At 43.1% G+C, this 26,586-nt stretch overlaps 1 protein-coding gene across 1 annotated transcript in view; it reads right to left on the reverse strand.

The window, feature by feature from the left end:
* Positions 1 to 26,586, reverse strand: part of LOC137311568 (1-phosphatidylinositol 4,5-bisphosphate phosphodiesterase gamma-1-like) — a 154,742-nt gene that overhangs the window by 55,999 nt on the left and 72,157 nt on the right. The window contains exons 3-7 of the mRNA XM_067978702.1: positions 24,494 to 24,587; positions 24,066 to 24,113; positions 10,786 to 10,870; positions 8,478 to 8,558; positions 6,455 to 6,489 (exon numbers count right to left, since the gene is read on the reverse strand). Coding sequence (XP_067834803.1) covers positions 6,455 to 6,489; positions 8,478 to 8,558; positions 10,786 to 10,870; positions 24,066 to 24,113; positions 24,494 to 24,587 — 343 coding nt within the window. The remainder of the gene's footprint in view (positions 1 to 6,454; positions 6,490 to 8,477; positions 8,559 to 10,785; positions 10,871 to 24,065; positions 24,114 to 24,493; positions 24,588 to 26,586) is intronic.

The following is a 26,586-nucleotide window of genomic DNA, read 5'->3' on the forward strand; positions in this document are numbered from 1 at the left end:
CTCTCTATTGCCTTCACATCCTTCCTAAAGAGCGGTGCCCAGAATTGGACTCAATACCCCAGCTGTGGCCAAACCAGTGTTTTATAAAGGTTCAACATAACTTCCTTGCTTTTATACTCTATGCCTCTATTTATAAAGCCCAGGATCCGGTATGCTTTTTTAAGCACTTTCTCAGCCTGTCCTGCCACCTTCAACGGTCCCTGCACTCCCTTTAGAACTGTACCATTTAGTTTCTATAGCCTATCCTCATTCTTCCTGCCAAAATGTATCTCTTTGCAAAACTCTGCATTGAGTTTCATCTGCCATGTGTCCGCCCATTCCACCAGCCTGACTATGTCCTCTTGAAGGCCTCATTGTTTACTACACTTCCAAGTTTTGTGTCATCTGCAATTTTGAAATTGTTCCCTGTACACCCAAGTCCAAGTCATTAATGCATATCAAAAAAATCAGTGGTCCTAGTACTGACCCCTGGGGAACTCCACTGTATACCTTCCTCCAGTCCGAAAAACAACAGTTCACCACTACTCTGTTTCCCATCACTTAGCCAATTACGTATCCATGCTGCCACTGCCCCTTTTATTTCATGGGCTTCAATTTTGCTGATAAGCCTATTATGTGGTACTTTATCAAACATCTTTTGAAAGTCTATATACATCAACCGCATTGCCCTCATCAACCCTCTCTGTTACCTCATCAAAAAACTCAATCAAGTTAGTAAAACCCGATTTGCCTTTAACAAATCTGTGCCGGCTTTCCCTTATTAACCCACACTTGTCCAAGTGACTATTAATTTTGTCCCGGATTAGCGTTTCTAAAAACTTCCCCACTACCAAGGTTAAACTGACTGGCCTGTAGTTGCCGGGTTTATCCTTACACCCTTTTTTTGAACCAGGGTGTAATATTTGTAATTCTCCAGTCCTCCAGCACCACCGCCATATCTAAGGACGATTGGAAGATTATGGCCGGCACCTCTGCAATTTCCACCCTAATTTCCCTCAGCAACCTAAGATGTATCCCATCCGGACTGGATGACTTATCTACTTAGAATCATAGAATCATAGAAAGGTTACAGCACAGAAGGAGGCAATTCAGCCCATCGAGTCCGTGCCGACTCTATGCAAGAGCAATCCAGCTAGTCCCACTCCCCCGTCCTATCCCCATGGCCCTGCAAATTTTTTCCTTTCAAGTACTTATCCAGTTCCTTTTTGGAGATTGAATCTGACTCCACCACCCCCTAGGGCAATGCATTCCACTTTAAGTACAACCAGCCTTTCTAATACCTCCTCTTTATCCCATGCAGTACCTCAACTACCTCCTCTTTTACTGTGACTTTGGTAGCATCTTCTTCCTTGGTAAAGACAGATGCAAAGTACTCATTTAGTACCTCAGCCATGCCCTCTGCCTCCATGCATAAATCTCCTTTTTGGTCCCTAATCAGCCCCACCCCACCTCTTACTATCCGTTCACTATTTATATGCCTATAAAAAACTTTTGGATTCCCTTTTATGTTTGCCACCGGTCTATTCTCATACTCTCTCTTTGCCCCTCTTATTTCCTTTTTCACTTCTCCTCTGTACTTTCTATATTCAGTCTGGTTCTCACTTGTATTATCAACTTGACATCTGTTATATGCCCCCTTTTTCTGCTTCATCTTATTCTCTATCTCTTTAGTTTTCCAGGAAGCACTGGCTTCAATTGCCCTACCTTTCCCTCTCATGGGAATGTACCTATACTGTACCCAAACCATCTCCTCCATTGTTCAATTAGAGTTTTGCCTGCCAATCTTTGATTCCAATTTACCTGGGCCAGATCAGTTCTCAATCCATTGAAATTGGCCCTCATCCAATTAAGTATTATTACTCTAGATTGCTCCTTGTCCTTTTCCATAGCTAATCTAAACCTTATGATACTATGATCACTGTTCCTTAAATGTTTCCCCACTGACACTTGCCCCACTTGACCCACCTCATTCCCCAGAACCAGATCCAGCAATGCCTCCTTCCTCATTGGGCCAGAAACATACTGGTCAAGAAAGTTCTCCTGAACACACTTCAGAAATTCCTCCCCTTCTTTGCCCTTTACACTATTACTATCCCAATCTATATTAGGATAATTGAAGTTCCCCCATTATCACTACTCTACAGTTCTTGCACCTTTCTGTAATTTCCCTGCAAATTTGATCCTCTATATTCTTCCCACTAATTGGTGGCCTATAGAATACACCCAGTAGTGTAATGGCGCCTCTATTGTTTCTTAACTCTAACCAAATAGATTCTATCCTTGACTCCTCCAGGGCATCCTCTCTCTCCAGCACTGCAATATTCTCCTTAATCAATACTGCCACACCCCCACCTTTTTTCCTTCTCTACCTTCCCTGAACACCTTGTATCCAGGAATATTTAGTACCCAATCCTGCCCTTTTTTGAGCCAGGTCTCCGTTATCACCACTACATCATATTCCCACATGGCTATTTGCACCTGCAGCTCACCAACCTTATTTCTACGCTTGATGCGTTTACACACATGCACTCTAAACCTATCTTAGACCTTTTCATATTCTTTCTTAGTCTGATCCCACCTAATACCGTACTATTTCTTATTTTAGTGCTATCTGTCTCTCCCAATCATTTGTGCACCTTGTTTCTCCTTTCTAATGATACATCCTAGTGCCCATCCCACTGTCAAATTAGTTTAAGCCCTCTGCTACAGCACTAGCGAAGCTCCCTGTGAGGACATTGGTCCCAGCTCTGTTGAGGCGCAACCCGTTCGTCTTGAATAGGTCCCTCCTGCCCCAGAACTGGTCCCAGTGCCCCAAAAATCTGAAGCCTTCCCTCCTGCACCATGTCTCTAGCCACGCATTAACCTGCCTCATCTTCCTATTTCTGTACTCACTGGTGTGTGGCACTGGGGGCAATACAGAGATTACTATCTTTGAGGTCCTGCTTTTTAACTTTCTCCCTAGCTCCTGAAACACTGACCACGGGACCTCATCCCTTTTCTTTCCTATGTTGTTGGTACCCACATGGACCACAACTTCTGGCTGCTCCCCTTACCCCGCCGAATTTTCTGCAGCCTCTCCGTGATGTCCTTTACCCTGGCAGCAGAGAGACAACACACCATGTGGGACTCATGTCGGCGGTCACAGAAACACCTGTCCGTCCCCCTGACTATCGAATCCCCTATGACTACTGGTACCACTTTACTGTGTCCCCCCTGTGCAGTCCTTTGCCCCATGGTGTTATGCTCAGGACTGCACTCCTTCGATTAGTCGTCACCATCACTGACAACATCCAGGCTTGGGCTGATAAGTGGCAAGTAACATTCGTGCCAGACAAGCGCCAGGCAATGACCATCTCCAACAAGAGAGAGTCTAACCGACTCCCCTTGACATTTAACGGCATTACCATCGCCGAATCCCCCACCATCAACATCCTGGGGGTCACCATTGACCAGAAACTTAACTGGACCAGCCACATAAATACTGTGGCTGCAAGAGCAGGTCAGAGGCTGGGTATTCTGCAACAAGTGACTCACCTCCTGACTCCTCAAAGCCTTTCCACCATCTACAAGGCACAAGTCAGGAGTGTGATGGAATACTCTCCACTTGCCTGGATGAGTGCAGCTCCAACAACACTCAAGAAGTTCGACACCATCCAGGACAAAGCAGCCCGCTTGATTGGAACCCATCCATCATCCTAAACATTCACTCCCTTCACCACCGGCGCACTGTGGCTGCAGTGTGTACCATCCACAGGATATACTGCAGCAACTCGCCAAGGCTTCTTCGACAGCACCTCCCAAACCCGTGACTTCTACCACCTAGACAGACAAGGGCAGCAGGCACATGGGAAAAGCACCATCTGCACGTTCCCCTCCAAGTCACACACCATCCCGACTTGGAAATATATCGCTGTTCCTTCATCTTTGCTGGGTCAAAATCCTGGAACTCCCTACCTAACAGCACTGTAGGAGAACCTTCACCACACGGACTGCAGCGGTTCAAGAAGGTGGCTCACCACCTCTTTCTCAAGGCCAGTTAGGGATGGGCAATAAATGCTGGCCTTGCCAGCAACGCCCACATCCCATGAACGAATAAAAAAAAAATTCAATGCTGAAGACCGATTTGAGAGTGCCACACACCCAGAGGATTCCTGCACTGCCTGCCTCTTCCTACCCTTTTGGATGGTCACCCACTTGCTATCCTGAACTCTCTGTGGCTGCAGGGTGACCACCTCCTGGAACATACAATCCAGGAAACCTTCAGCCTCCCTTATGCTCTGCAGTGACTCCAGCTGCCCCTCAAATTCAGAAACCCTCAGCTTGAGCTGTACTAAATAATATTTAATATTACCCCCAAAGTAAGCAGAATTTTCCATTATAGGCATGATTATTTGACATGTTTGGGATCTGATAAATGGGTTTGGAAGAAGAGCAGTGAGTGTTGCTGGGGGTTAGCACATTATCCATTCACCTATGGGATGTTGGGACTGAGGCACGTTAGCTCAGATTTTCACATCAGCATTATTTTAATCCATTTACTTTAAACGGACTTCAGGAGTTCAGTACATAATTTGGGCTGACACTTCTCGTGTAGCTCAATAGTGTCTATACCTCAAAAGTGATTCAACTGTTGCGAAGGACTTTGGCTGAAGACCCACTTAAACCTCAGGAAAGAAAGAAGGAACTTGCATTTATATAGCATCTTTTATGACCCCAGGATGTTCCAAAGAGCTTTACAGCCAATGAAGTACTTTTGAGGTGCCGTCACTGTTGTAATGTGGGAAACACGGCTGCCAATTTTCAAATAACAAGCTCCCACAAACAGCAATGAGATAATAACCAGATAATCTCTTTTAGTGATGTTGGTTAAGGGATAAATATTGACTAGATAATCTTTTTTAGTGATTTTGGTTGAGGGTTAAATGTTGGCCAGGATACCGGGTGGAATTTCCCTGCTCTTCTTCGAATATTGCCATGGGATCTTTTAGTCCACCTGCGAAGGCAGACTGGGCCTGGATTTAACATCTCATCCAAGACAGCACCTCTGACAGTGCTGCACCCCCTCAGTACTGAAGTCTCTGGAATAGGACTTGAACCCACAATCTTCTAACTCAGAGGTGAGAGTGCTACCAACTGAGCCAAGGCTGACATGCCGTTTTTCCAGGGTTTGCATGACTTTTCCGGCGGGCGAACAGCAGAACCCCTGCGGGATTTCAACCCCCCCCATAATCTTTCCTCCGGTGAAATGCAGTTCAGCTCTACAGGGCTGCCTTCGGTAGGGCTTGAAAATTGCTACATAAATGCAAATTCTTTCCTTACTTCAAGCCAATTTTCTTTCCTCCACTTCTCTGACTCCTTGCTGGAGTATTGTTCCACAAGCGGTGGATAGCCATCTGTGCCAAAGGGTTATTGAACTGCAACATTCAAACCCAATCCTGTCCTTGCCTGATTTTCTCACATGCACACTTTAAGCTGGAATCATTTGATAGCGATCAGGTGTGGGAATGCTGGCCTCACTAACTCTGGGGCATTGAGTACAGCTGTAGCACCCCCACTGTAGGCCCAGCTGAGATGAACCTTGCACCAGATTCCTGTAAAGCTCAGCTTAAAGAAGGCTAATTTTCTGAGCCTTGAATTGGATTTTCTATCATACTGGACCACTATATTAGGTCATCAATATTGAGTGTCCCTCTGTGTTCTTTTGCAGCTTTGCTGGAAACACTGGAGGCTGGACTTTAGATTGGGCTGAGAGCCAACCAGAGCCACAAGACCACAGCAAACCTTGGCAATGGATTTCAAATGAGGACAGCATAATCTCATTTGTTGTTGAGATATGGATGCAGTGCAGGAGGGAATGAGAATTTGTAACCAACATACATGCTTCTTATTTAACGCTATCAGCCAATATTCAGTGAAAAATTTACATAGCGCAACTTTAGAGCACAGTAATGTCATCCTACCCAGAATGCCCTGCAGGAAGAGGAAGAAATGGAGTTCCCCTGATAGTAGAAAAGAATTGTAAGAAGCGGAGATGAACGGTGGGATTACTACTAGGATATCAGCTTGGCCCAGTTTGTAGCACACTTGCTTCTCAGTCAGAAGTGTGTGGTTTCAAATCATACCCCAGTTCTTTAAAGGCATGACAAGCTGACTGGTCTCCTTTTGTGCTGTACGTATCCATGATTCAAGAGATACTACAGTTCTGAAAGTCCTGGATCACCAGCACTGACTGTTTACACATGTTCCATAAAAGAATCAACAAATTCAGTAAAATAAAATGATAAGTTGGTCAGATCAAAATTAATTCTATTTTTTAAAAAAGGGTCAGGGAGATGATGATTAGTCTATCAGAGGGTCATTGTGACAAGATTCCATTTTTAAATGGAGCAAAGGCCAAGGGTGAAACCTATAAAGAATATATGGAATACAGTCAAGTCAACGAGAAGCTTCTTACCTCAGAGGAAAAGACAGCTCCAGCTGCTCAATTATCTGCACACACAAAAGCAGAGGTTGTACAAACAGAGAGTAATTGATACTTAGGAATGAATTACATGTTTTGATCTAATCGAAGGATTCACATGGTTTATCTATAGAATACTGGATACCTGGGAGTGACGTACAAAGATAGAATCTAATCGAGGGGATCAGATGGCTTCTGTGTTGAAATAATGGATAACCAGGAGTGACCTGGGGGTATAATCTAAGTGAAAGGGGTCAGATGGGTTATATATAGGATAATAGGTATTTGGAAGAGCTAGGCAACAACAGACCTTGCATACATTGTAGATAATAGCAGATTCTACATACATCATAGAGAATAGCAGACCCTGCATATGTTATAAAGATTAACAAACCCTGAATATAGAGAATAGCAGATCCTGTATATATCATAGGGGAATAGCAGACCCTGCATATATTATAGGGAATGGCAGAGCCTATATATACTATGGAATATAGCAGCCTCTGCATAAATTATAGAGACGAGCAGACCCTCTATATATTATAAAAAAATAGTAGACTAAGTGTATATTATAAGGAATAGCAGTCACTGTATATATTATAGAGAATATAAGTTCCTGTATATGTTATAGAAATAGCAGTGCCTGCACGTAGTATAGGGGAATAGCAGAGCCTGTATATATTATAAGGAATAACAGACCCTGTATGTAATATGGAGAAGAGTAGATCCAACATATTTTACAGGGAAATAGCAGGTATGGTGTATATTGTAGGGGAATATCAGACCCTGGGGCCGATTTTAAAATTTGGTGTAAAATGGGTTGATTGGCAGGTGGAAAGCACCTGCCGTCTGCTCTTTGTTGCTGCTTTGAGGCCCAAGCCATTTTGAGGCCCGGCCTCACTTACATGGATCCAGCAAGCTGTGCGTGCCAAACTGGGGCTCGGATGGAGTTTGCCAGTTGGGGAGGAGGAAATTGGCTAGCTCTTGCACAGAGCCGGCCGACGGTCCAAACCTGGAGCGGGGGGGTGGGTTGGGGGGGGTGGTGGTGGGTGGGTAATGCATTCCTGGCCCCACAAAAAGAAAAGATGAAAATGGTATGGAGCTGACTCCAGCGCTCCATTTAAGGACTGCAAGTTATGCCACTCAACACCAGTACAAATAAGCGGAGTGTGCACACCTCAAAATGGCAATTGAGGTCCTATATACGTCATAGGACCCCGAATTGCATATTAAAAGTAGCCTCCTGTCTGAATAGGCGGAAGCTCTGGCCGCCCATCTAAAAGCCCCTAACAAGATAGCGCCGGTATAAATGGGGCAGTAAGTGACCGACGCTGCTTTCAGGCTGCTAGCACAGGTGACCACAGTTAAAATTGACCCCTATAGAGAATAACAAACCCTGTATGTACTGTATAATAGGTAATAGGAGACTATGTATATATTAGAGGGAAATAGCTTACCCTGCATATATTATAATGGAATAGCAGAGCCTATATGTAATACAGAGCATAGCAGCCCCTGCATTTATTATAGGGGAATAGCAGAGACTGTCTATATTACAGAGATGTGGAGATGCCGGTGATGGACTGGGGTTGACAATTGTAAACAATTTTACAACACCAAGTTATAGTCCAGCAATTTTATTTTAAATTCACAAGCTTTCGGAGGCTACCTCCTTCCTCAGGTGAACGATGTGGAAAAAAAAACATCGTTCACCTGAGGAAGGAGGAAGCCTCCGAAAGCTTGTGAATTTAAAATAAAATTGCTGGACTATAACTTGGTGTTGTAAAATTGTTTACAATATTACAGAGAATTATGAATCCTGTGTTATTGAAAATAACAGAATATTATAGAAAATAGCAGACCCAGTGTATATTATAGAAAATAACAGGTCCTGTATATGGTATAGTGAACAGCTGACCTTGTGCATATTATAGAGTTACAGCAGGGGCAACATATATATGTTCACTCAATTGTATATGAGTCATGCAGTGGGACAGTCCTCTAAGAAAATACTCACCGATTTCTGTGCATCAAACAACAAGTTTCTGTAGAACTGAACGAAGTGCCCATAGTTTATATCCACCCTTGCGTCCATTTCCTATCAGGGGGATGAATAAGGCACAGGTACCATGAATCCACAGCCTCTGTCACATTTACCAGCAACAAGGCACCTCTATACTATAAGAGTATCGGAAAGTACTGAACATAATTTGGTTCATCTGCCGTGCTCCTTTCATACAGGCCAAGTATAAGTCGCCCTGTCACGAATCCTCCCAATTTGTTAAGTCTCCTGAGTATGAATAAAACTTCTAAAAAGATTATTTTGCTGATCCTGGAGTTTATGCAACAAACGTTCTAGGATATCAATGTAGCATTATAATCCACATTATTGATCCCCAAGCAATTATGTTCTACACATGATATTCCCAAAGTCCCAAATGGACTGGACCCACGGTGTTCCAGAGAATTTGATCTCTGTTTACATGTGTTCTGATAACCTTCAGTCTCTTTCGGAACAAGCCCTTCATCTAGCCTTTACTTTAAAGAAATTAATCAACATTAACATAGTTTTAGCGCAGCATTAACACAATATTAATCGAGTTTTGGCAATCGCATTAACACAGTATTAGGTTAGTTTTAGTGCATCATTAGAACAGTATTAACACAGAGTATTGTTACAATTTTAGCACATCATTTCCACAGTATTGGTACAACATTATCACAGCATTAATGCGATATTAAAACAGCATTAACAAAGTACTAACCAGCATTAACATGCCTTCAGCACAGTAACAACACAGTATTAATTCAGCATTAAAAGAGTTTTAGCACAGTAGTCACATAGTATTAATGCAGCATTAGCACAGTATCAACAGCGTTAGCACAGCGGTAACAGTATTAACACAACATCAGCACAGTATTGACAGCATTAGCACAGTGTTAACACAGTTTTAGTACAGCATTAATGTAGTATTATTAGTGTTAGCACAGCATTAACACATAACTAACACAATGTTAGTACAGAATTAATATAATATTAGCACAGCAATAACATAATATTAACACAGTATTAAGACAGTATTAGTAAAACATCAACAAGGTGTTAATAGTTTCAGCACAATATTGGCACAACAGTAACTAAGCATTAGCACAGCATTAATACTGTGTTGGCCGAATATATTCCACATATCTACTATTCTGTTGAGAAAATCTCTTCTAAAGCTTTTCCTGGCCCTTTATATCTACTTACCTGTGCTGCTTAGCATCTTGCAACCCTGGATAGCCTGTTACATTGAACGGTGATTTTCAGTGGCATAGGCATAGCATTAGTGACTGGAAAAGACATGGGGAGTGACACTCCTGCTTCATTTGAATATTCTAATGAAGCTTCAAGCGGGACCCTCTTCCAATTACGTTTTGCCCCCCTAGAAATACAAGTCGTATGTAAACCCACAGTTATGGGTCTCCACCCTTTTTTCCTTCTCCTAACTGGTGCACATGGGCTATCCCCTGATGTAGGTAGTTTATGGGTGAAAACCCATCACTGCCATCTGCAATGCCATGGTACCCCAATGAACTGGTGTGCCAACAAACTAAGCTAGTAGACCGCTATACTTACAAGTATAGAATGAGTTAAAATAGGACACAGGAGGATGGGAGGGAGTGTAAAGTCAACTCTATTAGCATCTGTGCCTGCTGATGTAACCTTTCTTCTAGAGTTACATCAAGCCAATGACACCAAGGACACATCTCAAAAGCTAGAGCATCACCAGGGCAATACGATGGAATCTGATTTCCCTAACACTGCACTGGGGAGACGTAGAACTCACATCACTGTGCTGTTAAGGTTTCAATGATGAATCAGCACCCAGCAGCCAAGGGTCACGGTCATTCCATTCCCAACTTTTATTTCCTGCGTGTTCAAAATGTAAAATGGATCCTCTTGTTGTTAGACCCCATAAGAAAAGCATGTAGCAGCAAGGAGGCATGGTAATGCTAGCATGTTCTGTGTTTTCATTAATAACAAGGAAGCTCGAAACAATGGCTATTATCAGAGATTATAATAGTTAGAATGTTAAACAGAGGGAGATTTATATGGCTTTTCTAGTCTTATTATCTTAGCGATCATTATCATATGACAAACAGATATAGTGACAAGATTGTGTAAAGAACGAATGAAAGAACTGGTACTTATGTTAGCACCTTACCACGTCCTCAGGACGTCTCAAAGCACAGGCAAAGGGCCAGGTTAAGTCAGACACTTTGCCTGATCTACAAAAATGTACAAGAAACACAAGAGGTGTGAGAGAAATATTTCTGCTTACCAACAACCTGTCCCGCAGGAACCTCATGTTTGGGACTCTGTAGTTTACTTGAGGAAGCATGGCCTTCAGATCCTTCACAGTGATGCTGGGAAAAATAAACATTACATATATAGTTCAATAACCATACAGCATAATCACATCATGCAAGAAGGTAGGAATAAAAACCAGAGGTAGGAATGAATGAAATAGAGAATGTAGGAATGAGTGAAAGACAAAGGGTAGGAGTCAGTGAATGGTTTGAGGTTGCACTGAGGAAAAAGCAGAGTTGGGAATGAGTGAAAGGCAAAGGGTAAGAGTGACTGTAACAGAGAAAGTAGGAATGAATGAAGGGGAAAGATAGGAATGAGTGTAAAGCAAAGGATAGGAATGAGTGAAAGGCAGAGATAGGAGTGAATGAATGCCAATCATATCATTTGGCTTGCTCTGTTATTCTGATGTATGTACAGTATGTGCTCAGTCTACTTTCATAGCCTCACCTTAGCATACAACCCCTATCCTTCTATTCCTGGTTAAATTGCAAACCCTTGGATGAGGATAGAATTGTTGAATAGCTTAATGACCATCACTGTCAAGGCTTGCACATCAATAATCACCTCTTGGGTGAGGTATTGGAGGGCATTTCGTCCCATTGGGATCACACATCAGGCTTCAGAAGAAGAAAGGAGGAGAGGAGACACGCAGTGAATGCTGATGATGCCATTCTGGGTACTGGCTTAGCTGGATTACTGAGTCCAACTGTATGAGATAACGAATTAGTGTATCGATCGGTGTACATCGAAAGATGCGATGAAATTAATGCCACTTACTTAAGCCAAAATTTCCTGGCAATCACATTAGCATAACGTAAAAACTGGCGTAAACAATCGGGAGCCAAAATAAGCGTGGCACTTACACCACATTCCTTCTTTATGTCCCTCTTGATGAAAATTAATCTAAAGCCATCAAACCATCATTTATGCCCATCGGACAAGTCATTATGAAGAAAATGCAATTGAAGATTTTCAATTTTTTATGTAACACTGATGCCATAAAAATGCATTCAAATATTTACAAAATATAGTGAAGTCTCAGTAAGAAAACAATGTAAAAAAACCCAAAAAAATCACAGTAAAAGACATTGGTCCCTGCTGCCCCTATATTTTTTTGGCTCAATTCTATGCTCATCAAAAACTCGTTTAAATGCAGGAAATTCACGTGAGCTCCTCTTTAGCAGTAGGGGAGAGATATGTTAATAAGTGGCAGAGGGGTTCAGTGAAGGTTTCGCAGAATCAGTGCGAAAGATCAAGGAAACTTGGGCGTGGCATAAAAACTGGCGTAGGTCGCTGATGCCTGAATTTCCTCAATTGTTTGCACTGAAAATCAACAACTTGTTGTTTTGGCACAAGTTTCCAGGAAATTCCGGGCCGGAGACTGTTTCTGGTAATTGCTTTTTTTCCCAGAACCTATTCAGTGCGCACTCCCTGCAGTGACTAGAGTTGCACAGCAGAGGACAGCAGCAATGGTTCTGTGCTCCGTCTGCAGGCCTTGTGACATGCTCCAGAACGCACACCATACCAGCTGAGCAGCAGAGTCTGACAGGGCTTCCAGAAATCTGACAGCTGACAGAATGCTGACCTTAAAGAGGCAGTATCTGTCAGAATCCCTCTCTTATAAGGCAGATATCCCTGCATACAAACAGCATTCTGGAGCAAAAGCAGTGACAGGAATTCAAATTTGCCACAGTTTTTACAATAATGAATGCAATCAATTAGCAGGATCATTCTCCTTTTGATTATAAGTTTAGCTCTTAACGGTTCTCTGATCTTGACATCTATCGTCATTTAAAGGGACACTGAAACCATGAGGGTAATTTTGACTTTGTGCGGTGGTGTAAAACGGGTGACAGCGAATCAGCAGCCCGTTTTACATCTCTCCCGATTTTTATTTCCATTGAAGTCAACGGCTGCCGACTTGCTAGCACCTGTTTTACTATTGCTCAAAGTCAAAATTACCCCCCTGTAAGTCCAATAGTTTTAAACTAAAGTGGCAGGGGGTTGGGAACCTGAGCAGGGAGAGAGAGGAAAGCGTAACAGGAAGGGACAGAAGGTATGGAGTAATAGGTAAAGTGTTAAAAAAGGAAAAAGCAGGAACTAAGCGTCACAAAACAGATTTGAAAGTTCTTTATCTGAATGCACGTAGCATTCGTAATAAAATGGACGAGTTAACGGCACAAATAACTACGTATGGGTATGATCTTGTGGCCATTACAGAAACATGGCTGCAGGGTGACAACGACTGGGAATTAAATATGCCAGGGTATTTAACAATCAGGAAGGACAGGCAGGAAGGAAGGGGAGGTGGGGTGGCTATGTTAATAAAGGAAGGAATCACTGTAATACAGAGAAATTATATTGGGACAAAGCATCAAGATAATGAAACAGTTTGGGTGGAGATAAGGAATAATAAGGGAAAAAAAACATTAGTGGGCGTAGTATATAGGCCTCCTAATAGTTGCAACTCTGCTGGAAGAAGTATTAATCAGGAGATAGTCGGGGCATGTAATAAGGGAACAGCCATAATTATGGGGGATTTTAATTATCATATTAACTGGACAAATCAAATTGGGCAGAGCAGCCTTGAGGACGAGTTCATTGAGTGCATCAGGGATGGATTTCTTGAGCAGTATGTAACTGATCCTACAAGGGGGCAGGCAACCTTGGACCTGGTCCTGTGTAATGAGTCAGGATTAATTAATAATGTCCTAGTTAAGGATCCCCTTGGAACGAGCGACCACAACATGGTTGAATTCCATATCCAATTAGAGGGTGAGAAGGTTGATTCTCAAACAAGCGTACTGAGCTTGAATAAAGGAGACTATGATGGTATGAGAGCGGAATTGATTAAAGTGGACTGGGAAAATAGATTAAAGGGTAAGACGGTACATGAGCAGTGGTGTTCATTTAGGGAGTTATTTTACAACTTTCAAAATAAATATATTCCACTGAGGAAAAAAGGGTGTAAAAGAAATGACAGCCACCCGTGGCTAAGTAAAGAAATCAAGGATAGTATCCGACTAAAAACAAGGACATATAAGGTAGCCAAACTTAGTGGGAGGATAGAAGATTGGGAATTCTTCAAAAGACAGCAAAAAGTAACTAAAGGATTGATTAAGAAAGGGAAGTTAGATTATGAAAAGAAATTAGCAAAAAATATAAAAACAGATAGCAAGAGTTTCTATAGTTATATAAAAAGAAAAAGGGTGGCTAAGGCAAACATAGGTCCCTTAGAGGATGAGACCGGGAAATTAATGGTGGGAAACATGGAGATGGCAAAAATGCTGAACAAATATTTTGTTTCAGTCTTTACAGTAGAGGACACTAAGAATATCCCAACACTGGACAAACAGGGGACTCTCGGGGGGGAGGAGCTAAATACGATTAAAATCACTCAAGAGATGGTACTCAGTAAAATAATGGGACTCAAGGCGGATAAATCCCCTGGACCTGATGGCTTCCATCCTAGGGTCTTGAGGGAAGTGGCAGTAGGGATTGTGGATGCTTTGGTGATAGTTTTCCAAAATTCCCTGGACTCAGGAGAGGTCCCGGCAGATTGGAAAACTGCTAATGTAACACCGTTATTTAAAAAGGGTAGTAGGCAGAAGGCTGGAAATTATAGGCCAGTTAGCTTAACATCTGTGGTGGGTAAAATTTTGGAGTCTATTATTAAGGAGACAGTAACGGAACATTTAGATAAGCATAATTTAATAGGACAAAGTCAGCATGGCTTTATGAAGGGGAAGTCATGTCTGACAAATTTGCTTGAGTTCTTCGAGGATATAACGTATAGGGTGGATAAAGGGGAACCAGTGGACGTAGTGTATTTAGACTTCCAGAAGGCATTCGACAAGGTGCCACATAAAAGATTATTACTTAAGATAAAAAATCACGGGATTGGGGGTAATATTCTGGCATGGGTGGAGGATTGGTTATCAAACAGGAAGCAGAGAGTTGGGATAAATGGTTCATTTTCGGACTGGCAACCAGTAACCAGTGGTGTTCCACAGGGGTCGGTGCTGGGTCCCCAACTCTTTACAATCTATATTAACGATTTGGAGGAGGGGACCGAGTGCAACATATCAAAATTTGCAGATGATACAAAGATGGGAGGGAAAGTAGAGAGTGAGGAGGACATAAAAAACCTGCAAGGGGATATAGACAGGCTGGGTGAGTGGGCGGAGATTTGGCAGATGCAATATAATATTGGAAAATGTGAGGTTATGCACTTTGGCAGGAAAAATCAGAGAGCAAGTTATTTTCTTAATGGCGAGAGACTGGAAAGTACTGCAGTACAAAGGGATCTGGGGGTCCTAGTGCAAGAAAATCAAAAAGTTGGTATGCAGGTGCAGCAGGTGATCAAGAAAGCCAACGGAATGTTGGCTTTTATTGCTAGGGGGATAGAATATAAAAACAAGGAGGTATTGCTGCAGTTATATAAGGTATTGGTGAGACCGCACCTGGAATACTGCATACAGTTTTGGTCTCCATACTTAAGAAAAGACATACTTGCTCTCGAGGCAGTACAAAGAAGGTTCACTCGGTTAATCCCGGGGATGAGGGGGCGGACATATGAGGAGAGGTTGAGTAGATTGGGACTCTACTCATTGGAGTTCAGAAGAATGAGAGGCGATCTTATTGAAACATATAAGATTGTGAAGGGTCTTGATCGGGTGGATGCAGTAAGGATGTTCCCAAAGATGGGTGAAACTAGAACTAGGGGGCATAATCTTAGAATAAGGGGCTGCTCTTTCAAAACTGAGATGAGGAGAAACTTCTTCACTCAGAGGGTGGTAGGTCTGTGGAATTTGCTGCCCCAGGAAGCTGTGGAAGCTACATCATTAGATAAATTTAAAACAGAAATAGACAGTTTCCTAGAAGTAAAGGGAATTAGGGGTTATGGGGAGCGGGCAGGAAATTGGACATGAAGCTGAGTTCGGATCGGTCAATGCCCTGTGGGTGGCGGAGAGGGCCCAGGGGCTATGTGGCCGGGTCCTGCTCCGACTTCTTGTGTTCTTTAGATTTGTGGTTGGGATCAGATCAGACATGATCTTATTGAATGGCGGAGCAGGCTCGAGGGGCCGATTGGCCTACTCCTGCTCCAATTTCTTATGTTCTTATGTTCTAATAGAGAGATTTCACTCTGCATGCTGGGATAGCCCCGCGTCCATATGAATCAATTGCTTTCTCCTGCACCCCAACACTTTTGCAATCTCACAGGTGAGCTGAGAAGAGAGGAAGAAAAATACAGAGGGGTGGGAATGGAGAAAAAGGGGTCTTGATATCACCGTGATCTGCTTTTGGGCTATTAGTGAAACACTGGGATAATCTCTCTATCCCTATCGTTGTCTTTCTGTGTGTCTTTCTTTCTCTCTGTCTATTTTGTTGTCTATTCTTTCTATCAGTCTCTCCCTCTACCTGTTCCGACCTCTCTGGTGTTAGCGGTGGCTCAGTGGTAGCACTCTCTCCTCTGAGTCAGAAGGTTGTGGGTTTAAGTCCCACTCCAGAGACTTGACCACGTAATCTAAGCTACACTTCAGTGCAATACTGCAGGAGTGTTGCACGGTCAGAGGTGCCGTCTTTTGGATGAGACGTTAAACCGAGGCCCTATCTGGTGGACGCAAAAGATCCCATCGCACTATTCGAAGAAAAGCAGGGAAGTTCTCCCAGTGTCCTGGACAATATTTATCCCTCAACCAAAACCTAAAAAACAGAATATCTTATAATTTATTTCATTGCTGTTTGTGGGACCTTGTGCACAAATCGGCTGCCACATTTCCTACATTAGAAAAGTGACTACACTTCAAAAGTACTTAATTGGCCGTAAAGTGTTTTGGGACATCCTGAGGTCATGAAAGGCACTATACAAATGCAAGTTCTTTCTTTCTCTCCAGATCTGACAACACAAGGAAAATATTAGAAATTTGGGACGTCCTGAGGATGTGAAAGCTGCTATATAAATTCAGGTTCTTACTTTGAAATGGGATGAATCCCTGTCTTTCTCTGTCCCCATTTCCCTGTATATGTTTATGGTTTCTCTAGCCTACTCACGATGTCCCTATCTGTAGTCCTCACGATCTTTCAGCCTCTCATCCTTGGCTTTGTTTCCCTCTCACCAGCCATCTCATGTTGTCACCAGGCACCCAGCTGCTGATTCTACTGTCGCAGCAGTCCTTAAACCCTGTCTTTTCTCATTGTCTCTCTCAAAAACACACTGTGCACATATCCTTGTCTTTCAGTACTGAAATAAATGTGGCACAAAGCAGCGAAGAGAGGAAAATTGAGTGGGCGATCCTCCTTGCCCAATTTTCCTCTCACTACACTGTGCACAGGCAATTCCTTATGCCCAGTTGTTAAAGACAGAAATCTACACCAATGAATCTTGTCATTAAAAATAAACTTCTCTCAAAAATCTCTGCTTCCTTTAAAGTTTGACTCCCAGTGAGTTTATGGATATTTTAAGATCCAGGTTTGGGGTTTGAAGATATTGAAGGGATTTCTTTCCTATTAGGGCCACCCCACTATTGCTAAAGTGTTACAGCCAAACTTTATAGAAACATAGAAACATAGAAAATGGGAGGAGTAGCCATTCGGCCCATCGAGCCTGCTCCGCCATTCAATATGACCATGTCTGATCCTCTATCTCAATACCATATTCCCGATCTCTCCCCAGACCCCTTGATGTCTTCTGTGTCTAGAAATCTATCTAGCTCCTTCTTAAATATATTCAGTGACTTGGCCTCCAAAGCCTTCTGTGGTAGAGAATTCCACAGGTTCACCACCCTCTGAGTGAAGGAATTTCTCCTAATTGCAGTCCTAAATGTCCTACCCCATATCCTGAGACTGTGACCCCTCGTTCTGGACCCCCCAGCCAGGGGAAACATCCTCCCTGCATCCAGTCTGTCTAGCCCTGTCAGAATTTTATACGTTTCAATGAGATTAAAAAAAAAACAGTCCCCTATGCATGGATTACCAGTGATATGTGCACAACAAATATTCCCCAAAATGCAACATCAGCACAGGTACTTAATAGGGCCTTTCCTGTTGTTGTTCTGCATTATGGGAAATGAGGTCCTTCATAAGTGTGAGAATGTGAACCTGAGCTCACAATCACACATCTGGCATTCCTGCCCAATCTTGTCTGTCTTGTGCTTTCTATCTCTCTGTCCCTCCTTCTGTCTCAGTCTCACTCTTTTTTTATATCGTGTGTGTGTGTGTGTGTGTGTGTGTCTGTCTGGCTTTTTCACTTACAATGGAGAAGGCCAGTTTTCCTGCTTATACCTTTATACAGATACATTTTCCTGTAAAGCAGAGGACTTGGTCCAGTAATTAAGTTAGATGTAGAGAGATCCCATTGTACTATTCAGGAAGAGCTGGGTGTCCCGACCAATGTCCTTCCCACAACCAATAACAGTTTAAGTGGTTACTCATCTCATTTACTGTTTATGGGACCTTGCCCTGCACAAGTTGGCTGCTACATTATCCTACATAACAACAGTGACTGCATTTCAAAATGCAATTCATTGGTTGTGAAGAGCTATAGGAAGTCCTGAGGATGTGATAAGGCATTATATAAACGGAAGTTCTTACTTCTTTCTTCTTTCATAATTTCTGATTAAAATGTTAAAATGTTAAGAGGGGCATTTCTGACTGAGTTCTCAGCCAGCTTCCATTGCTCTACATCATTTCCTATTGCAGGGATATCACTTCCTGCCAGATGTCATGTTTGAACACTGATGGCAGCAGACAGTGATGCCAAATACCAGAATCTTGTCCATTGGAAATCTAAACTAGGTTTGGTAGGCAGGAGACGGAAGATTAACCCTAGGGATGCTGAAATGCTCAGAAAGAAAGAAGGAAAGAAAAATAGATAGATAGAGATGGATAGAGATAGATACCAGTGAAGACCATTAAAATAGACACTATGGAATGAATTACCGCAGGGGTTCTTCTGTTCCAACTTCAGCAGAAGAGCATCCGCAGGAACTCATCCCTATAAATGGGTTCATGGGACAATGGATCTGGTTGTGGAGAGAGAAGGGGTTGAGGGATATGGTGAGGAAGCAGTGGGTAGGTGGGGTTGATTTATGAGAGAAAGGCAGACGTTTTGAATCTCATTGTCTTTGGCTGTCCCTAAGAATTCTATTTTCTACGTGTGTAAGATCCGAAGGGTAAATTTTCGTATTCGCCATATGGATGCTAATTTGGTGGAGCAGATCGCCCACCCATTATAGAACCTGTCCGATTTTCATTACAGTGCGAAGCTCAGCCGATCCAGGTAAGTTAAAGGGAGGGGGAGGCGATCCCAGGGGACAGCTGTGCATGGTCGGGCATTGTGGGGTCGATTTCTGTGGGGCCAGGAGAAGCAATAATCATTTACAAACCTTTTTTGGAACTTTTTTGGAGCGGTCTGCAGTGGTCCCTTTAAGGACCACTGGTTAGGCCGCTCAACGCCTTGTACTAATGGACAGATTGTGTGTCGTGCATGCTCTGCCCATTGACACTGCAAAATTGCATTGGGGTACTACTGATGTCATAGGGCCCCAAAGTGCATGGGCTAATGAGGCTCCCACCTGTTCCTGGCCTGCGTCGTCCATATCTAGGACCCCACCAAAATTGCAGCTGCCCGGCCTTTGGCAGGGATGAGGTGGTAGGTTCTATGCCATGATTTTCAGCATGCTGCAACCCGTTCCCATCGGATGGGAGGGGATGAAAATCAGTCCCAAAAATCCTAATAATGCAGATACCTGGAATTCCTTCAAAGAACATGGGAGCCAGAATAACTCCTTAGGTTACACTTTACAGGATTCCCTCATATTTACCCAAAGAGCATTGTAAATGCTTGTAAATTTTTAGCTCCAGCTTAATGATGGGCTTAATTCCTGGTTTTATTAAGATTGTTTTTGCTTCTGTGGCAAAGTGTGAAGTCTGGATCATGATGGCTGGAGCATGACATCCTGGGTGTAACGTATGCAGTGTGACATCTGGAGCTTGACACCTGGGGTGCAAAGTATGCAGCGTGATATGTGGGGTGTGATAGCAAGATGCCAGGAGAGTGAAGTAAGTGTGATAGACATATATACAGATATATAGCTACTTCATTTTAATTCTATGAAGAAGTAGCTACAGATCCTCTCCGTATTGTACACTCCCTTTACAGAAACTAATGGTTAAATGGGGAAGGGAGAAATTCCTCTCGGTATCCCTAAACTGACAGATGGGAAGCAGAATTAATTTTATTTATTTTACATTTCATCATTTTCCTTAACTTTTTAACTCAGAAAATGTAGCATTCTTCTTCAGGATGGGGGGAAAGATTATTCATTAGTTGTTAGTTTTGTTAGGGTTTGATACAGAGAAGATATGATACAGGGGAGGGGCAACAATTGAGGAATGATAACAGTGAGGACGATAGGAATACTGGGGATACTGCAGTCTGTTTATGGAGAAACCATTATGAAAGGCCAAGGCTCATAGCATAAGGACACTACCGTAGTACCTTTCAAAAGGCCTTCAATAAGGTACCGCATTGTAGACTCATGACTAAGGTCAGAGCATGTGGAGTCAGGGGAAAGGTAGCAGAATGGATAGCAAGTTGGCTACAAAACTGAAAACAGAGAGTAGGGGTTAAGATAGCTACTCAGACTGTCAAAAGGTGGGAAGTGGTGTTCCACAGGGGCCGGTGCTGGGACCACTGTTGGTCACAATTTACATTAACGTTTTGGACTCAGGAATCGGAAGTACAATTTCAAAATTTGTGCACAACACCAAATTGAGGGTTGTAGTTAATACAAAGGAAGAATACATCAAAATGCAAGAAGACGTTAATAAACTTGCAGAATGGGTGTGTAATTGGCAAATTAACTTCAATATAGATAAGTCTGAGGTGGTGCATTTTGGGAGGAAGAATAAAGAGGCCACATACTGCTTGGATAATAAGAGTCTAAATGGGATAGAGGAGCAAAGGGAACTAGGGGTACAGATACACAAATCATTGAAAGTAGCATCACAGGTTACTAAGGCCATAAAAAAGTAAACCAAGCACTAGGGTTCATTTTTAGAGGGATAAAATTGAAAAGCAGAGAAGTTATGTTAAACTTGTTTAGAACCTTGGTTAGACCACACTTGGAGTACTGTGCACAGTTTTGATCTCTATATTAGAAAAAGAGATACAGAGGCATTGGAGAGGGTGCAAAAGAGATTCACAAGGATGATACCAGAACTGAGAGGATATATTTATCAGGAAAGGCTGAACAGGCTGGGGCTCTTTTCTCCAGAAAGAGAAGGCTGAGGAGTGACCTGATAGAGGTCTTTAAGATAATCATAGCATCATGGAATCATAGAAAGGTTACAGCACGGAAGGAGGTCATTCAGCCCATCGAGTCCGTGCCGGCTCTATGCAAGAACAATCCAGCTAGTCCCACTCCCCTGCCCTATCCCCGTAGCCCTGCAAATGTTTTCCTATCAAGTACTTATGCAGTTCCCTTTTGAAGGCTGTGATTGAATCTGCCTCCATCATCCCCTCTGGCAGTGCATTCCAGATCCTAACCACTTGCTGTATAAAAAAGTTTTTCCTCATGTCACCTTTGGTTCTTTTGCCAATCACATGAAAGAGTTTGATAGGGTAGACATGGAGAAAATGTTTCCACTTGTGGGGGAGTCCAAAGCTAGAAATCATAAATATAAGATAGTCACTAATAAATTCAGTAGGGAACTCAGGAGAAACTTCTTTATCCAAAGAGTGGTAAGAATGTGGAACGTGCTACCACAAGGAATAGTTGAGGTAAATAGTATAGATGCATTTAAAGGGAAGCTAGATAAGCACATGAGGGATAAAGGGATAGAAGGGTATGTGGATAGGGTTAGACGAAGTAGGGGGGGAAGAGGCTCATGTGGAGCATAAACGCCGGCACAGACCAGTTTGGCCAAATGGCCTGTTTCTGTCCTGTGGACTCGATGCAACTTGATGTAACTCAATGTACCGGTTGAAAAAGAGGGGAGCTGAGCAAATGTAGAAATAATGATTAGGTGCACTTCCTAATTCACCTTGTCTAATTAGAACAAGTAACTAGAGGCTTTTCCATTTATTTGAAAGTGACCATTACAGCACGGAGTGCCTGCTGATGATAAAGAATTCGCTGATAACAGCCAACTTCATAAGAGCCAATGGTCTGTCTCTAGGGTGAGAAGAGATTCCCTGAAAGGAGGTTAACAAGTGAGGAAGTTACCCTTTGAAGGAGAGGTCTCAGGGGTCTGATAGATTTCTTACCCTGGCCACAAGGGCCTTCCTTTGCTGCTGCTGAGAGCTCCATTAAGGCCCTTCCAATGATTGATGCTGGTAACCAGATACCCAATTCTGTGGCATCTTCCTAGTCTGGGAGACAGTGGAAATGAACCGCAGTCTGTGCTTCATCGGTCAGCTGAGTTAACAACATCCTCAGCCTCCTGTTAAACCTGACACCCAAAGTTTCAGTCTCCTCTGTCTCTACTACAGGTGGATGTCTCCAGCCCGCATTGATTTTGACATCTGGTGAAACATTACAGGAGATATCTATTTCTTTCTCAGCATTCAGGGCATTGGCGGGATGGTGTGTGTGCCAGTGTAAGTGATTAGAGACCACCACTCACTTCACTAAGAACATCCCTGCAACTTAAAAGACTAAACAACACCCTGAGTTACCTCGTATGGTTGTGATGAGGTGCCAAACGGAGGCAAAACGCTTTCGGCCAGAATTTGCTGCAGCAGGGCATCTAACGGCATCTGCTGTTCATTAGTCTTGCCCCTGCACCCTTCAGATTAAAAAATGTTTGCTCACAAGGTTGCTGAAAGTGTGAGCTGATAATGACGTAGCAAGGGAATCAGAGTGTCTGGGACCTGAGTGAACAGGTTAACCAACAGGGTATCTCCTTAACCCATGAGATTTAAGGATTGGGAAATGAGCACAGGAAAGACTGAGAAACAGGTTAAATTGAAGGGGGTGAATTCAATGTCAAATCAGGTAGAGAAAGAGAAATAAAGAAAGGGAAAGAAAAATTGGATTAAAAGAGAGAGAAAAAAGAGACAGAAAGGAAAAGTAAGAAAAAAAAAATGTAAAATTTAAAATTTGACATTTTAAAATCTCCCGTAAAAGTATAAAACCCGAAAGAACAAGACTCCATATTTGTAATAGTTCATTTTCGGTGCCAGAGAGGTTAATTGGCTGTCATTAACACTATCACATTGTTAAAAGAATGCTTATGCTTGTAATGACTTAACGTTCTGTGGCGAGTTTAATGGGCAATTAATGAGCAAATACAGCAAGTTCCTAAAAAAAACGGGGAGGCTAAGGGTGAGATGCTGTTTTCGCAAACCTAAGGGTGCAACTTGGACAGCAACTTTTGGATATTCACCTTTAACCACGCATTTGCTCCTCACTTAAAGGTGCCATACCATTTATCCATAAATAACGATGAGTGCCATTTTCCTTGCTGTTATTTTGACAGCAAATTCTGGCCCTTTGTCACACAAGTAAGAGAAATAATGGTAGTATTATTAATGCTGAAAATTTGCTGGTAAAAATGATCCCATTTCACCTCTCCTGATGCTATAGTGGCTGGATGCATCATGTGTTGTGACACTGACCATGCGGACTGGGATGGTCCTCCAAGTTCAAAGCCCATTCTATGCCTGAGTCAAAGAGGAGGAGTCAACCAGTGTACCCACTCCTGATCCCCATCTGACGTCCACGTGCTCCCACATACCTGTACCATGTGTCTCAGAAGCTAGGAGATACGAATAAATACAATCCAGCCTCACCGTTTCCCCAATCGCTCCAACTGATGTAGAGGGAGGCGGAGCCAAATGGATCTTTCCAGTCAACTTAGTTGGAAAGGGCACAAAACGATTAGATTCAGATGTGATCGCTGTCCCCCCACCCCACCCTCCCCGAATACCACTTCAACCTCCTCTCCATCGTCAAAACTACCTTTCTATGCTTACACGTGAAGAGCACGGGATCCCGGAGGGCCGGCCGGCTTCTGTGAGACTATCCCAGCTGGAGTCAGCACCTTTAGGAGAGGAGGGGGTTATGGGAAGTTGCATAACACACAGCACTCCTTTGAAAACTAAAGACAAAGCAACACAGAGAGGATGGAAGAAAAAAAATGTGAGAAAAACAGAAGAGAAAGAAAGGAAGCTTGAAAGTCTATGGCACCTCAGTAGGAAAGGGTAAAACCCTATCAAATGTCATGTGGCTCACTGCAACTCACCTGTTTTCTCTGCTCCTGTCCATCAGGTCAAACTGCTTCCTGAGCCACCTGTAAGTAGAGAGCAGAGACACAGTTAGTCACTCTCAGAGGAATAGGCGATACAGCAGTGTGGTCACTGGGCTTAGTTAGCGAGACTGCTACTTATACACTGTGCAAAAGTCTACTTCCATCAAAACTCATATTGGGGCTGAAACATTCTCTGGTGGTTAACATTTTCTGATAAACATCCTCTGTATCACAGTGGCCATTTGTTTCTTACTTTAAGTGCTTAAGCTTCCAACATTCATCATTAAAGGAACCGTCACTCAATTGTCAATTAAAACTGTCGGTCAGAAATTGGCGGCAATTTCAAAAAGCTGGCACACTTCAACACGGCTCCCAATAGAAGCCAATCGCCATTTGGTACAAAAACGAGAATCATACATTACCTTTCTACCTGGAGGGGGGTGGGGGACTTCTGAGTGTCCTGCACCAGCCAGTTCAAACCAGTTATCCATATGTTGACATCGTCCTCATTGAATGCTGAAGAAAAAGAAAATCGTTATCCTTATAAAGAGTTATTGATGAGATTTCTTCTATTTAAACTCGTTTTTGTGCTTTGTGCTCATTAAGAGAAGAGGTAGTTGAGATGCTGGATGGGCTAAAAATTGATAAAGAGGAGGTACTTAAAGTAGGTAAGTCACACAGTCCAAATGGGATGCATCCTAAGTTGCTGAGGGAAGTAAGGGTGGAAATTGTGGAGGTACTGGCCATAATCTTCCCAACATCCATTGATACGGGGGTGATGCCAGAGGACTGGAGAACTGCAAATGTTACACCCTTGTTCAAAAAAGGGAGTAAGGATAAACCCGGCAACTATAGGCCAGTCAGTTTAACCTCGTGTTGCATTTCCTAGTACAGACATTCTTCACATCAATTCACCAAAAATAAACCAGTAGAGTCCTGATAGTGAAACTCTTATTGGGTGGTTCCAAGAACTCCAGGGAACCTTGGATGTCAGGGGATATACGAGAATGGATTAGGAAAAAAAGGAGGGCTTTTGGCAGATACAAAAGGCTAAAGACGGAGGAAGCCCTAGAGGAGTACAAAAAGTACAGGGGGATACTTAAAAAAGAAATTAGGAGATCAAGGAGGGGCCATGAAATAACACTGGCGAGCAAAATAAAGGAAAATCCTAAGATGTTTTATAAGTATATTAAGGGTAAGAGGATGACTAGGGAAAAAATAGGGCCCATTAGGGACAAAAATGGCAATCTGTGTGTGGAGCCGGCAGATGTAGGAGGGGTTCTAAATGAATTTTTTGCATCTGTTTTCACTATGGAGAAGGACGATGTAGACATAGAAATACGGCAGGGGGACTGTGATATACTCGAACATATTAACATCGAGCGGGAGGAGGTATTGGCGGTTTTAGCAGGCCTAAAAATGGATAAATCCCCAGGCCCGGACGAAATGTATCCCAGGCTACTGTGTGAGGCAAAGGAGGAGATTGCGGGGGCTCTGACACATACATTCAGAACCTCTCTGGCCACAGGGGATGTGCCAGAGGACTGGAGAACCGCTAATGTAATACCATTATTCAAGAAGGGGAGTAGGGAAAAACCGGGGAACTACAGGCCAGTGAGCCTAACATCAGTGGTAGGAAAATTATTGGAAAAAATTCTGAAGGACAAAATTAGTCTCCACTTGGAGAAGCAAGGATTAATCAGGGATAGTCAACATGGCTTTGTCAAGGGAAGATCATGTCTGACTAATTTGATTGAATTTTTTGAGGGGGTGACTAGGCGTGTGGATGAGGGTAACGCAGTGGATGTGGTATACATGGATTTCAGTAAGGCCTTCGATAAAGTCCCCCACAGGAGACTGGTCAAGAAGGTACGAGCCCATGGAATCCAGGGTGCCTTGGCACTTTGGATACAAAACTGGCTTAGTGGCAGAAGGCAGAGGGTGATGGTCGAAGGTTGTTTTTGTGACTGGAAGCCTGTGGCCAGTGGGGTACCACAGGGATCGGTGCTGGGTCCCTTGCTGTTTGTGGTCTACATTAATGACTTTGATATGAATGTAAAAGGTATGATCAGTAAGTTCGCTGATGATACAAAGATTGGTAGGGTGGTAAATAGCGAGGAGGATAGCCTCAGTCTGCAGGACGATATAGATGGGTTGGTCAGATGGGCGGAACAGTGGCAAATGGAATTTAACCCGGAAAAGTGCGAGGTGATGCACTTTGGAGGGACTAACAAGGCAAGGGAATACACAATGAATGGGAGGACCCTAGGCAAGACAGAGGGTCAGAGGGATCTTGGTGTGCAAGTTCACAGATCCCTGAAGGCGGCGGAACAGGTAAATAAGGTGGTAAAGAAGGCATATGGGATACTTGCCTTTATTAGCCGAGGCATAGAATATAAGAGCAAGGAAGTTATGATGGAGCTGTATAAAACACTGGTTAGGCCACAGCTGGAGTACTGTGTGCAGTTCTGGTCGCCACACTACAGGAAGGATGTGATCGCTTTGGAGAGGGTGC

Source organism: Heptranchias perlo, chromosome 3 (genome assembly GCF_035084215.1).
Source record: "Heptranchias perlo isolate sHepPer1 chromosome 3, sHepPer1.hap1, whole genome shotgun sequence".
Taxonomy (NCBI): Eukaryota; Metazoa; Chordata; class Chondrichthyes; order Hexanchiformes; family Hexanchidae; genus Heptranchias; species Heptranchias perlo.